Raw genomic sequence first — 14,181 nt, forward strand, 5'->3', positions numbered from 1 at the left:
CACTCAATATAAACACGGATTTTTTTTTTTTTTTAAATGTGATTGTTACCCAGCGATACGCAGTACCCAGTGCCCAGTACCCAGTGTCCAGCACCCTACACCCATGGGCTCTGCACAAGGCAAGGTGTGCAGAGCCTTAGGCTTTCTCAAGGCCTCTGCCAGTTGGGAAGGGCATGACTGGTCTCACTGGGCTGTTCAGCCCTGCTCAAGTGAGCTCCCGGGGGGGGGGGTCAAACACTCTGGAAGTTGGGGAGAAGTCACTGGGCGACAGCGGGAACACGTCCCTACGAAGTTGAAGGCCAAGCGTTCCGGCTGAAGTGGCCACGGAGAGCAGGCCAGCTCGATGGCAGCGAATGTGACAGAGCTGTCCCTGTGCCTCTCTCCACGTCAGGCCAGCCAAATCTAATTGTATACAACTCATTTACCATGGCTGCGAAACAACAGATCCAGCTTATGAGAAAACAGAGATTTCACCAAAAAATTTCCCTGGGGAAATGTATGAAATTGAGCCTTTTCCTTATGACTACAATTTTGAAACTGTAACCTGCATCAACTCAAATTACCATCACATGCCTGAAATCAATTTGTCGAGAAAGACTCTCTCCATAATGGATGACAGAAAACAAAAACAAAAGCAGAAACACAACACAAGCCTGAGAGCCAGCAGCCAGCCAGCAGGCCTGGCACCTCTGCTTGGAAATTGGTTAAGAGATAACGTGCAAAACTCAAAACTTTCCAGTATTCATAAGATATTAAAAAAAAACATTTAAAACAAATGATTTGACAGCTGCAAATGCAGGATAACACCTAGTTGAATTATAGAAACAGTGTGGATAATTACTTTTTGCCAACGTTGGGGCTCTGTGGACCAAGGTCCTGTCTGAACCTCCCCGCAGCAGCAAATATGCAATAACACGTATCTGTTGTCACACGGCCCTGAGTCTCTTTATCATCCGCACATCAGCGAGAGTGACGAGAGGCGTCCCATGATTCCAGCAGTCTTCTTTGAAGGATCCACACGTTAATTACTGCACTAATTATGGTTTTTGAATAACTAACCGGAGTAAGCAGCCTATGGGAGGTACGGGCATAAACCTAAGACTGAGAAAACACTAGTCACTGAGTCATCAGTGTAGACTGACACACGAAACAGGTTTAAAAGAAGTGGAGGCAGAGGATTTGTAAAAGACAAGCATCTTCAATAATTAGGGCTCCATAAAGCAAAAAGAAATGCTATTTCTTAATGGCAAGTGCATTTAAACTGTTATCTGAAGATCTGAAGGTAAGCCTGCTTAATTCACTGCTTCTTCTTTTGTTATTAGGAAAACATAATTGTTCCAAATAATTAGCACTAGAGTACATCACAAGCTGACAACAAAATTATAGAAATCTTCATATTCGGATCCCTCTAGCTGGCTATTAGGAACAGTTTCTGATCATAACCCATTAGTTGAAGTGCTGGGAGTTCTTGATTGCCACCACATAACCTCACATATCTGCCGAACTGAACAGCCCCTATTTATTCAGGGTTTTCTTGACAGTAAAAATTACTTAGGATTTTTACAGCTGCCACACAAAAGAATGTATTCGATGTATGCACTTGGAAGATTAAGTGATACAATAATTGAAACATGGATTTTAAATACACTCTTAACTCCTAAATTCCTACATGAAAACCCAAAAAGACACTTTTCAATTTTTAATAGTGGTGCCACCACTCTCAGAAGTGGGAACGGTCCCATTTTGTATCCTGGGATGTTCACATTAATTTTTTTCCTTGCATTGTACTCCTACTTTTTACAAAATATCCCTTTTATTTTTAAGTTGTCTTTAATGCTTAATAACTGACAGTATTGAATAAAAATCCCCCGTGTGTGAACAATGTCAGGTATGCACTTTGGCTTGTTACTAATCATTTAAAACCAGCTCAGTGGCTTTCTGTGAGGCAGAGGGGAGGGAGGGAAGAGAGACAAAGGGGCACAAGGTAGTTTTGAAGGCGGTGAACCAAACGGCCTGCCTGCCAGAAACTGCTGTGTTAACCTCCTGTGGAAACAAACAAACAAAACAAAATAAAAACAAAACAAAAAAACCATAATCCCCAGAAACAAAAACCCAAGCCCCAGATACCATGGAGAAGCTTCTGCCCTCCCGGTCACACAGCCGGTCACACAGCCGGCTGCTGGGAGCGGCTTGTTGATAATGCAGTGTCTGGCCAATGAAAATGTGTTGGAATAATCCAGTAATTTTGTAAGCGGGAATGCCATTTAAAGTTACTTTGGAAAGTCTTCTGTGCCAACAGCTTAGCTGATAAACCCACAAAGCTTTATGTTTTATCCCAAGAGGGGGAACTTTGATTACTCTGGTAATTAATGATGTTGGAGAGTAATATGGATTTTCTGTTAAGATTTGAGTTTGAAGTTAATTAGTCTTCACGTTATGATTTGCTGATTAATTATGGATATTTAGTTATAAAGAGAGATGTTAATTATTAATCTCAAAAAAATCATCTAGTGTAATTAACTAAAACTTTGACATCAGTTAAAATTCCCATTGAGCATAACTTCTGAGATTATCAATTACCAGGGCAGAGCGCAGAGCGCGTGCCCTGCGAAGAAGGCGTCCTGGGCTCCCGGCGGCGGCTGGCGCTGCTCCGCCACCGAGGGCGCCTGCCCAGGTCTCAGCCCAGCCACGGTGCGCGCGTGCCAGCCCCGGACCCCGCGCTCTCACGGTGTGGAAGAGCCTCTCCCAGGCCGGGGCTATAGAAGACGTTGCAGTCTGAGCGCAGCCTCGGTGAACTGTCAAGTCATGCCGCGGCCTCAGAGCGGGAACGTGCCCTTGAGACCGACGGGCTTCGTCAGCTCTGTGCAACTCGGAGATGAACTTCGCCGTTGCTGCAGATATCTTTATTTTCGGCAGCAGCTTTTGCAACTCTTCAGACAATACCGCAGCACAAGCACTAATTAGTGTTCTATTCCCATAACTTGAAATCACCTTTGTGGCTAAAAAGAGTTTTTTCCTTCATCTTTTCCCCTAATCTGTCAGCAACATGATCTCTGTTACCAAAACGAGGAGGGGGATGTGATTAGGAAGAAGGGTTAAACCAAAAAGCATCATCGGCACATCACTGTCCTGGAATTTCCCCTGTAACACAGAGTCTGAACAGGGATCTGTTTACATTATCTCTAGATCATCTTGACAATATTTATTCTCTATTTACCTAAATGAGGCAATATGATGATATTTATTGCTCAGAATGGCTAAATATAGACTTTTCTTGAGCACTCAGTACCATAGTGGGAGGTTTTGCTCTAATCTACATCTTTAAACTGACAAGCTGGAGAATTCCTAATGAATGCCTCCTTTCATCTGGATGTCTGTGTGTATTTGACAGTATAAATATTTAGCAATATCGGAGTCAGCTTGTGATTTTACCCAGATGGACTGATTGATGCCTTGGCTCGATGCTGCCAAAGACAATCCGTGTAGTTATATAAGCAATTTCCCTCTTACTTCCTAAGAAGCAATTAGGTGGCCAAAGGCAGCAACCCCAAAATAGTAGAAATACTTCTGGTATCAGCTGACAAGTCTGAGGGATAAATAAAATATGGTACTTAAATTATTACCACTTTACTTTCATGAATCACGGGATTAAAGCTTTCACTTCTAAAGTACATATAAATTGCAGGGTTTCTTATGTCTGTAATTTGCAAGAATCCAAGTTAAAATACCAGCTAATCAGTCAACTCACATTCACCTTGGGAAAAGTACCACCCTTTCTTGTCATTTTTGTAAATTGCATGCCTAAGCACCAATGTTATTTTGAGAAGAAAAGTCGCTTGTTGTCAATAACACACACTGCAGTCTAGTTAAAACAACATTTGTTAGGATTTAATCGCAAATGTAATCCGCTTTTAGAGTTTAGAACGCTCCGAGAAATTCTAGGGAAGGATAATAAATCATTTTCCTCATCCTGGGCGTGAACAAGGTAGACCTGATTCATCCAGGTGTGTCGCTGTAACCGCACGCGGGATGGATTCTCTTCCGTGAAACAATAAAGGATCCTCGCTCAGAAAGGAACCGCTAAGTGGCACCACTCGCCCCCCCACCACAGATTTTTTTTTTTCTATCGACATTGTTTTCCTCTACGTAAATCACAATGAGAATGACATCAAAGAATTACAGTCTTTTTCTCATCATCACTGTAATCCAGCTGCGAGGGTTGATAAGCTCTTGCTCAAACTTAGACTGGGCTTCTGGAACTCTCAGCCCCGGCGGCAGGTACCCTCGGCTTGGCCCCGGCGTCACGTGGCGGGGGATGCCGACGAGGCTGTGTCAGGCACTCTGGCGCACGCTCCTGCTCGGGGAGGAAGAGAAGCCGCACACTATTTTTGGCACCAGCAGAAGTCGTGCATTTCTGCGGCGCTGCTGCTTCCCCTCGGCCCCCCCGCTCCTGCCTCCTTTCGCTGCTTTGTTTTCTATTGACTCATCCCGGTTGTTGTATAACCCGGGCAATAACCGGGAGAAAGGGCAGGCAAGACATTATTCTTCTTGACACTAATACCTACAGATCCTATTCTGGTGTGATACCTCTCCCTATCACGAGATAGCTCAGCTAACAGAAGCCTCAGAAGTCAGCAACTGGCATTTCTAATATGGTCCAGAGGCGAGTGGACGCGGTGCCCACTGGTGATCTGATGCACACCAGACTTCCGGGGACAGGCCGTCCAGTGACGACGGTTGGCAGCGTCCGGTGCACGGCCGATCAGTCATGTACCTTCTCGTGCACGGCAGCTTCTAATTTCTAAAAAAAAGAAAATGATCCCATGCCTGCTGGCTGCTAGATGAAAACAAATGTCTACAGTATTCTATTTATCGGATGTGATGACTAATAAATTGGTTATTGATCAGATACAAAGGGCCAGGGTATCTCTCTGTTCCGCCGGCCACGCTGCTCTCCGATGGGTATGGGGGGACCACGATTTGCTTTGTCTCCTTATTTGAGGCCTGGAAGTATCATAACGCGACAATGAGGGAACACAAAATGCCACTTACTTAAAGTAACAGAATTCTACCGCTTTCATCTGTGAAACTCTGTGTTCCCAGACGAAGCTGGCACTTGGGTGAACCAGGCAACAACCACAGGAACAGGGGCCTCAGTGACTCTGTGGGTTAATGCCTCTGCCTTCAGCTCAGGTCATGATCCCAGGATCCTGGGATCTAGCGCTCCACCTTGGGCTCTCTGCTCAGCGGGGAGCCTGCTTCCTCCTCTCTCTCTACCTGCCTCTCTGCCTACTTGTGATCTCTGTCAAATAAATAAATAAAATCTTAAAAAAAATCACACAGAACCACAGAAACAAAGTTTTGAATGAACAGCACTTAAAAAAACCAAAAACAAAAACCAAATTTGTCACTGGGATGGGGGATGCGAAAACACCTGAACTGTAGTCAGCCACACTGGTGCAGCTTCCTGCTTCGATCCGTGGCGCCGTGCTACAGACGGCCCGAGCGCTGCCCAGCAGACCTGCGCGCAGCGGACACGGGAAATGACCAGGCGCCTGCAGGTGAAGAGCTTCCGTCCGTCCTCCGCGGCTGACTCTTGCTTACTTTAATGATGGAGAACAGCCGGCAACAACACTTAACCTGCATGTTCTGTGGCAGCACAGACTGTTTACCTCGAGTTATGAAGAAGAAAACAGCAAATCAAGCAAAGAATCTAAAGTGTGTACATTAACGTCCCACATGTCAACACAGCTGCCCCCTGGAGGTGATATGTAACGGGGTCTCTACACGGTTTTCCCGTCTACACAATCACATTATGCTCCGAGTATCTCAGCGCCAAAGTGCGCATGAGAAAGTGATGAGAAATGTTCCTAATTAATCAATCAGGAAGTATTTAGGATGAAATGAATTTTGGTTTTGTTGTTAATGAAATAGTATCTATAAAAAATAACGAACACATTCTACAGATAAGGCTAATTTTTAAAAAAAAATCCATAAAAATCCAACACCGGGTAAAGACAAATGAAATTATTTCACTAGCTTTTAACATATATTAAAGATCAAGGAGGACATTAAGTACCCTCTTTGAGTAGATGTTCACCAGATGAATTTAAAATACACTTTACACCATCAGTCAACTCCTGAACAGACCCCACTATGCTTCCACGCAGAATCCCGGAACACAGGCCTGTGTGTGTGTGTGTGTGTGTGTGAGACACTGCTTGGTTTCACGATGCACCAGGCCACTTAAAATCATTTCCAAGTGAGCAGAGCTAAACTCTGATGATCAGGATTACGGAAAATATGACTTGAGTAGTCATTACGGCACTCGCCATCTTATCATATTAGATAAATACGGAGAAGATATAAAAATAATATGTTTCACCATAAATATTAATCATTGAGTCTAATGTGATTATCTTGAAGGGGGTCAGGGAAAGGAGAAGGGAAGAGGGCACAATTTCTGATCTCTCGGTTTCCTTTAGAGATGATATATCCCATGGGACGCCATCGACAGAAACACTAGACAGAAAATTCTCTCCTTTGGAAGCAAGTTTTGGAGGATCTGATTAGGTCTCCTGCTGCAATGCTAGGTATTCCATTTTTGCCAAAGGGCCAGCTATTATGATTAACGTCATTTGTCTGAATCATTACTCTCCACCTTGGTTCAGCAAACACTATGAAGATGGCATGGTAATAAATGACCGCCGGATTCTTTCCTGCTTTGGCCTCTTTTTATCTGCCACCTCTCCACCGTCAGCTCCATCTTTCTGAACCTCTCTGAATCCCCAAAAGGGACGGGGTGTCTATTTGTTTTCCACTAGGTTACCACTCTGTCTATTGTTGTTTGCACTAAAGGGTACAAATTCAATTCATTCCTGTGACATAAAAGCACTGATACAGTAAATTTTTTGCCCAGGAGAAAACAAAAGCAAAGTCGCTGAATATCGAGTAAGATCAGAAGCTCTAGCATATATGTGAAGCTTCCCAAGCAGCCTTGTTCTAGGATACCACTTTTCCCCACGCATGTGTGTTCTCAGCAGGGGCACCCAGCATGGAACTGTGTGTCCATGGTGACTGGGGGTAAAGTGTGACCAGAAACCACACGATGGGATACATACGTCTACCGTGGTGTCACAGGAAGAGAAGGTTGGAAGGCTATCGTTACCATGTCATGGGATTTCAACTTTCTACACAGACCCAGGTATGCTTCCTTCAAGTGGTGCTGGGGGCAATCGGACTGGATACTCGACAGCAGGTATAATTAATAAAGTCAGACAAGTACAAGCAGAAGAAAGTTGCTGAGAGCGGCCACCAGACACAATTCCCCACACGCCAAATACTGTACCATTTAGGTCTTCTTGCTGATTCTGGGAAATGAGCACATGAAACTCAGCACAACGTGAAACTGAGCATATCCACCGACCCACCATGGTCTGCACCTAACGTGACAGAATCTGTGACAAAGGCCCCATGTGATGAGACAGCTATTCAGACATGGGACAGCGGCCCATGAGCCGGATGGTGGATGGCCTGGGGCGCGGGTGCTGCTGTGTGATTCTGCCGGTGTCCCTACCTCTAGGCTGGCTGCCGTGCATGGTGGAAACTCTCCTATCCTAAAATATGTAAACACCCATGTTTTGGGGAATTTAAATTATGTAAATAGTACGACAGAGCTTGCTCGCCAGTAACTTTCCTTTGCCAAGGGTAACATGTTTTGCTAGATCGCTGCTAAGAAGTGCCAAACGCTGGGAACCCTGAAGAGTATTGCCAAGTACCTTCTCACTCTGGGGCCAAGTCTTAAAATACACTTAATACAAAATGAATCTGAAATGTTATAATTGCCCACAATTCCTGGAACGTTACCTTGTGTACAACTCTAGTTATTATGAAAATGTTCTCTATTCCTGCCAGAAGTTAAGAAGTTATCACTTGAAAATCACTGGCTAATCTAGCCTGCGCTAAGATGGATTTTTAATGAAAGTTTAATGAATGATAAATACTCGTTTCTTGATAAATGTTTAATTATGCCAATAATTACCAACTGCTGAAAACTACTGTTGTGTTAATAATGGCATTTTAGTACACACGCAGTTTCATGAGTCATGGTGCTGTTAGAGATCAGAGCTCCATCTGTCTGATGCAAACTAGCAAAACAAAAGTCTAATTAATATTTTGATCAATTTTCTCTACACTCTAAAGACTACCAATGTCCTTTTAAAAAAAAATTATCTATTTTCTCCTCACGAGAAAGAGGTAAGGAAAGAGAAAATGAGCAGAACCACTCCAAGATTAATTTGTGCAAAAATTAAAGAATAGAAAATAAATATTATCGAAATCCACTGATTTTATTACCTCACTGCATTATTAGGTATAACAATTGCTTTCATGTTCCTTAAAGCTGTTTCTTGAAGTGGTGGCCATGACACACTTAACAGCACAGAAACCGTGAACGTCCGTCCTTAGTTGCTTCAACTTGGTCCTTAACAGGTGATACGTGAGACCTGCGATCAGCATTGTTAGAACACACGTGCGGCCCCTACAGTGCGTGAACTGCTATTTGTAAAAGGGAATGACAGCTTTCAGGTCAGCAAACCCACGATTCTAGAAAGTTAAACTGACCTTGACTTAATGAGCGTTTGTTAATGATGGCAAATCCCTAAAGAGAAGGCGAGTCTGTGGCAGAGTGGGAGGGGGAGCCCTGTCCTTCCTGCGGCCATGCTGGCTGGAGCAGAACTCCTGCTCTAGGACTCCAGGTGGGGCCAGCAGAGCAGGGCCTGGGCCAAGGCGGCAGCCTTCTCAGAGCCTCTCCCTCCCCAGCTCCCCAGCAGGAACAGGGTGCTTTCTAAGCCACTCCACTGGCACCCTGTTGGGGAGGGGCCTCTGCCAGAGGAGCTCCTAGGCGAGGTGGGGTCTCAACCACTTTGCTCCATTTTCCTACCAGCTAGCCAGACCCCCAGCCAAAAGTATCCAGAAAAGACAGTGCGTAGGTGGAGTCGAAGATGTTTCTAAAGCACGTCCTTTCAATATCTCATCAGGCTACAGAGTTAGAGAAGTCTAACACAGTCGAAATGCCAGGCTAACAATTCATATTTCCAGTAGTTCACATTTTGAAAGCAATCCAAATTATGCAGATAATTCCCAATTATATTTCAGACAGAATCTGTGAAAACCTTAATTTAATCCACAATGTGATTTGTGGAGATATAATCTCAATCCTTCAGATAATAATATATAATAATAATGTGTAATACCTTCCCACTGATCGAGTGAGATCTAACGCAGTGCTCTGATTGCTGTTGCTGGCGGCTAGTAAATCCAGCGAAGTTCAGGAGTAACATTTTTAAATTTCCAACTTGAAAATTCACAGTTCAGGTATACTAATGAACCTGGCATAATCATGTTCACACCATTTTCTTCAAGACCACTTTTCTTTTAATAGTCTTTGACCAACCCCCAAAAGGTCATGTGATTTTCAGAATGAACTTTTCTCCTAGAAACACTTGTTTTACATATCCCATAATCTGACATATCTATTTTATAGGAACACTTTCAATTTTTCCTTGTTATCATTTATTTACACTTAACACTATGATTCTTAGATGGATTTTTATTTTTATTATTAACTTTTCTTACATGTATTTTTAAAATTTTACCCTCTTGATGGACCTCACCCACATAATGTTGTTTCTTAAATAAGCCTTTTTGGCAACAATTCATCGGCAGTTCTTCTGCACAGCAAAGGAAATAGTCAACAAAACAAACAGGTGACCCGCAGAATGAGAGAAGAGATTTACAAATGACACCACAGACAAAGGGCTGATGTCCAAGATCTGTGAAGAACTCCTCAAACTCAATACGCAAAAAACAGATAATCACATCAAAAAATGGGCAGAAGACATGAACAGATAATTCTCCAAAGAAGACATACAAATGGCTAACAGACACATGAAAAAATGTTCATCATCATTAGCCCTCAGGGAGATTCAAATCAAAACCACATTGAGATACCACCTTCCACCAGTTAGAGTGGCCAAAATTAACAAGACAAGAAACAACAAGTGTTGGAGAGGCTGTGGAGAAAGGGGAACCCTCTTACACTGTTGGTGGGAATGCACAGTGGTAGAGCCGCTTTGGAAAACAGTGTGGAGATTCCTTAAGAAATTAAAAACAGAGCTTCCCTATGACCCTGCAATTGCACTACTGGGTATTTACCCCAAAGATGCTGATGTAGTGAAAAGAAGGGCCACACATACCCCAATATTCATAGCAGCAATGGCCACAGTTGTCAAACTGTGGAAAGAACCAAGATGCCCTTCATCAGACAAATGGATAAAGAAGATGTGGTCCATATACACTATGGAGTATTATGCCTCTATCAGAAAGGATGAATACCCAACTTTTTTATCAATATGGGCGGGACTGGAGGAGATTATGCTGAGTGAAATAAGTCAAGCAGAGAGACTCAATTATCATATAGTTTCACTTACTTGTGGAGCATAAGGAATAACATGGAGGACATGGGGAGATGGAGAGGAGAAGGGAGTTGGGGGAAATCGGAGGGAGACGAACCATGAGAGACTATGGACTCTGAGAAACAAAGTGGGGGTTTTGGAGGGGAGGCGGGTGGGAGGTTGGGTGAGCCTGGTGGTGGGCATTATGGAGGGCACGAATTGCACAGAGCACTGGGTGTGGTGCATAAATAATGAATGTTGGAACACTGAAAAAATAAAGTTAAAAAAACTAATTTCATCCTAACTTTTAGTTCTATTGTGTACTTTGAGTTTAGAGTTATCTCTTCTTACTGTAATTGCAGCTCTATGACATTTTTTCACCATATGCTAGTGACGATAGTCTGCACGAAGGAGTAACAGATCACAGAAACACACATACAGGAGACACCGAAGAACTGAAGGAGAAACACGCATGTTTGCTCTTGCACGCGCTCCCACACACACCACCTTGAATAGCATGGTAGGCCCGTTTCCCTGGCCCGCTGATCTCAGTGCAGCATAAACTCTGAGCTGTGAGAAGGGACACCCCGTCTGCTCTGACGAATGCTCACAGGCTCCCAGCAGCTGCTGTGGGGAGGGAGCGGGTCCATGCATGATACGGGTATTGATACCTTTTGCCCTCTGCAGCCAACCCATGCCAACTGCTCTGAGGCTTGCTCAATGAGAAGTTAGCTGGGCTATATAAAACATTCACAATAAATAGTGCTTGAGATGGAACACAGGCTTTCCAACTTCCGTTTCTGAAGGGCAGCAGTTTAGTGGAAATGCCTCGTGAACTTTTCTCTGCTTCATCCACTACGTGCGCACATGTAGGCACAAAGGAGCAAACCAGAACATGGCAAGAATGAAATTTCAGTGATGGAGCCTATGAATGAAACTAAAAGGCTGCCGATATTATGTGCACTTAGATAAAAAGGGTCTGTTTTAATTCTGGTATTTGAGACGCCAGCGGTGCTACTTTATTCGTGCCTGCAATGAAGGACCAGAAAACACAGCAGTGCACAGACCAACTGACACACTTCTTTTCTTTTCTTTTTTAAAATATTTACCTGATGCACTTTAATTTTCTTTCTTTCTTTCTTTTAAAGATTTATTTGAGAAAGACAGAGAGAGAGCGCACACACATGCACGTGCCTGAGTGGAGGGAGAGGCGGAGAGAGAGAATCCTCAAGCAGCCTCCCGACAGGGCGCTCGATCTCAGGACCCCTGAGTTCATGACCTGAGCTGAAACCAAGAGCTGGACGCTCAACGGACAGAGCCACCCAGGCGCTCCTACTTGTTTTCTGATACAGACTTCGGCTGTTGTGGCAAAACCCCAGGTCGGATACATGCGTGGAGTCCAACACAGGGCTGTTCACGGGGCATCCGATCTAGGCTCGCAGGCCACCGCCCTCCACTTCACCACTTTGGGAGACGGAGGGGACTCAACAGTGTGAGCGTTGGACACGTACACACAAAGTCTCAGAGGCACGTGGGGGAACGTTTCCTGAGATGCCACGCTCTCCTGTCAGAAGATCTCCTGTCAGGGACCAGAGCCTATTGGCTGCACCCAGTCTCCAGTTTCCAGGGTGCTGGGGAATTACACTTCAATGTTTCTTAAAGTGGGGTTAGTAGTCCAGTGGCATCAGAGTCATTGAGGGGCATATGATAAAAATGCGTATTTTGGGCCTCTTCTGGGCTGAATGCCTACGTAGAAATCCTAACCCCTGGGACCTCAAACATGACTGCATTTGGAGACGGGGCCTTTGAAGAGGTAATTAAGGTGCATTGAGGTCACTGGTTGGGGAGCAAATCCAGTCTGACCCTTTAAGTGGCCTTACAAGAAGGGGTGGAGGAGGAGAGGTTCGGACACAGGCGTGCAAGCCGAGGACAAACAGCCCGCCGGTCCTTTGCTCTCAGACTCCCGGCCTCCGGAATTGTGTGCGCATGCTGGGAAGGGCTGCACAGCCCTGAGGTGTGAACGGCGTTCCAAGACAGGCCACGCCAAGGATTTTCTTCTCCATATCTTATAAGCAGTAGATACAGCTGACTATATCTTTCTTCCACTGTTTTCTTTTATTTTATTTTAATTCTTCCAACTGCCCGGCTAGCTCAGTCGGTAGAGCATGAGACTCTTATTTTAATTCTTCCACTGTTTTCTTGACTTCTTTTCTTGTCTGTTTTCTTCCTGGCCACTGCCCAGTGTTTGACCTCCAGGGCTGGCTCTCTGGCTTTTGATGACCTTGAACCTCATGTTTCCTCACGGTTCCACCTTGCGCCCTCTTCTTTTCTCCTCATACCCCATCCCAACGTAAACTCCTCCTACATCGGCAGTCTGCTCTGAATCAGAGAAGTCAATGGATCTTGCTCAAGCTGTAAACCTGAAGGTCACCCTTCACCCTTGGTCCTGCCCCACCTCCCCTATGTAATCGGCCAGCAAGTCCACCAACCCTGTTTCCATGGTTAAAACCTCAGTGCAGACTGTTGCCTAACGATTCCCTATTTCTGCCCCATCCCTCCATTTACCCTCCACAAAGGAAAAAAAAATAAATTCTTAGATTGAAATTTGATCCTGGAGTTCCCTGGATAAAAATCCACAGGTGGGGGTGCCTGGGTGGCTCAGTGGGTTACAGCATCTGCCTTCGGCTCAGGTCATGATCTCAGGGTCCTGGGATGGAGCCCCACATCGGGCTCTCTGCTCAGCGGGGAGCCAGCTTCCCTCCTCTCTCTGCCTGCCTCTCCGCCTACTTGTGATCTCTCTCTGTCAAATAAATAAATAAAATCTTAAAAAAAAAAAAATCCACAGGTGTTCCTTGGCATACCTGGCCTCCTCTTAAGCCCTGCCCTCTGTCCCACCCCACCATGCTGGTCTCTCGGTGACGCCTGCTCTCCTCCTTGGAGGGCCTGGGACATGTTCGAGCCCTCGCCTCCGGGAAGAGTGAGTTTCTCCTCTTCTTGAGAGATGGCTTCCCCATGGAAGGCAGCGCAGTCCCCAGTCCTATGCAAGAGTCTGAAACTCTCCATCACGGGGCACGAACTGTTTTCTCATGAGCTGTCACTGCCTTATGCTCACTTAGATCTGGAATGCAAACTTTGGGAGGGCAGGGCCGTCAGCCTTTCCTGAGGTAGGTCTGAGCACAGCGCAGGGCCCGGTGCCCAGGAGATGCTCTGTGGAGAGGCCAGGGCCACCAAGGAGGCAAAGCACCCTGAGCACGGTCCACGGCCCACAGATCTGCTGGACAGGAATGGTGTGGCCAAGCATGTCAGATCTGCCAACACCCAGTCCCAGACCAGACGCAGCAGCTGGATCAACACCGCCACGGCTCGAACTCCACTTTCAATGCGTTTGTGAGAACTGCTTAGCTGTAAAATACCCATGTCGGCGAGTTCTGGAACCATGCGACGCCCATCCAGAAGAGCCGCCGCTCCCTCGGGCTATGCCTTTGTCTCAGGTCCAAGTTCTACTGCGATCACGATCACGATCACGATCACACTTCCTAACCGCCTCTCCCGACGTGGCATTACGGACAAAGTGTACCTTTACCGACGCAGGACCTTCGTTTGTTCTCCATCAGAGGGGTGTGGTGTGTGTCGATGATCCGGAACACACACACTCGGACTCCTTGCACTAGGGACTCCGAGATGTGGTTATAAAGCGGTAATTCTGAGGGATTATGGCAACTGAAAC

The 14,181-nt window shown here is 45.3% G+C and overlaps 1 protein-coding gene across 5 annotated transcripts in view; it reads right to left on the minus strand.

Moving 5' to 3' along the window:
- ZNF407 (zinc finger protein 407) overlaps positions 1-14,181 on the minus strand; it is a 433,426-nt gene that overhangs the window by 28,065 nt on the left and 391,180 nt on the right. Inside the window, exon 9 of one of the 5 annotated variants that reach the window (XM_032309885.1) lies at positions 2,712-4,354. The exons of 3 other annotated variants lie outside the window; for them this stretch is intronic. In XM_032309885.1, coding sequence (XP_032165776.1) covers positions 4,302-4,354 — 53 coding nt within the window. In that variant the 3' untranslated portion in view covers positions 2,712-4,301. One more of the 5 variants, XM_032309886.1, reaches the window with a different exon arrangement.

Source organism: Mustela erminea, chromosome 13 (assembly GCF_009829155.1).
Source record: "Mustela erminea isolate mMusErm1 chromosome 13, mMusErm1.Pri, whole genome shotgun sequence".
Lineage (NCBI taxonomy): Eukaryota > Metazoa > Chordata > Mammalia > Carnivora > Mustelidae > Mustela > Mustela erminea.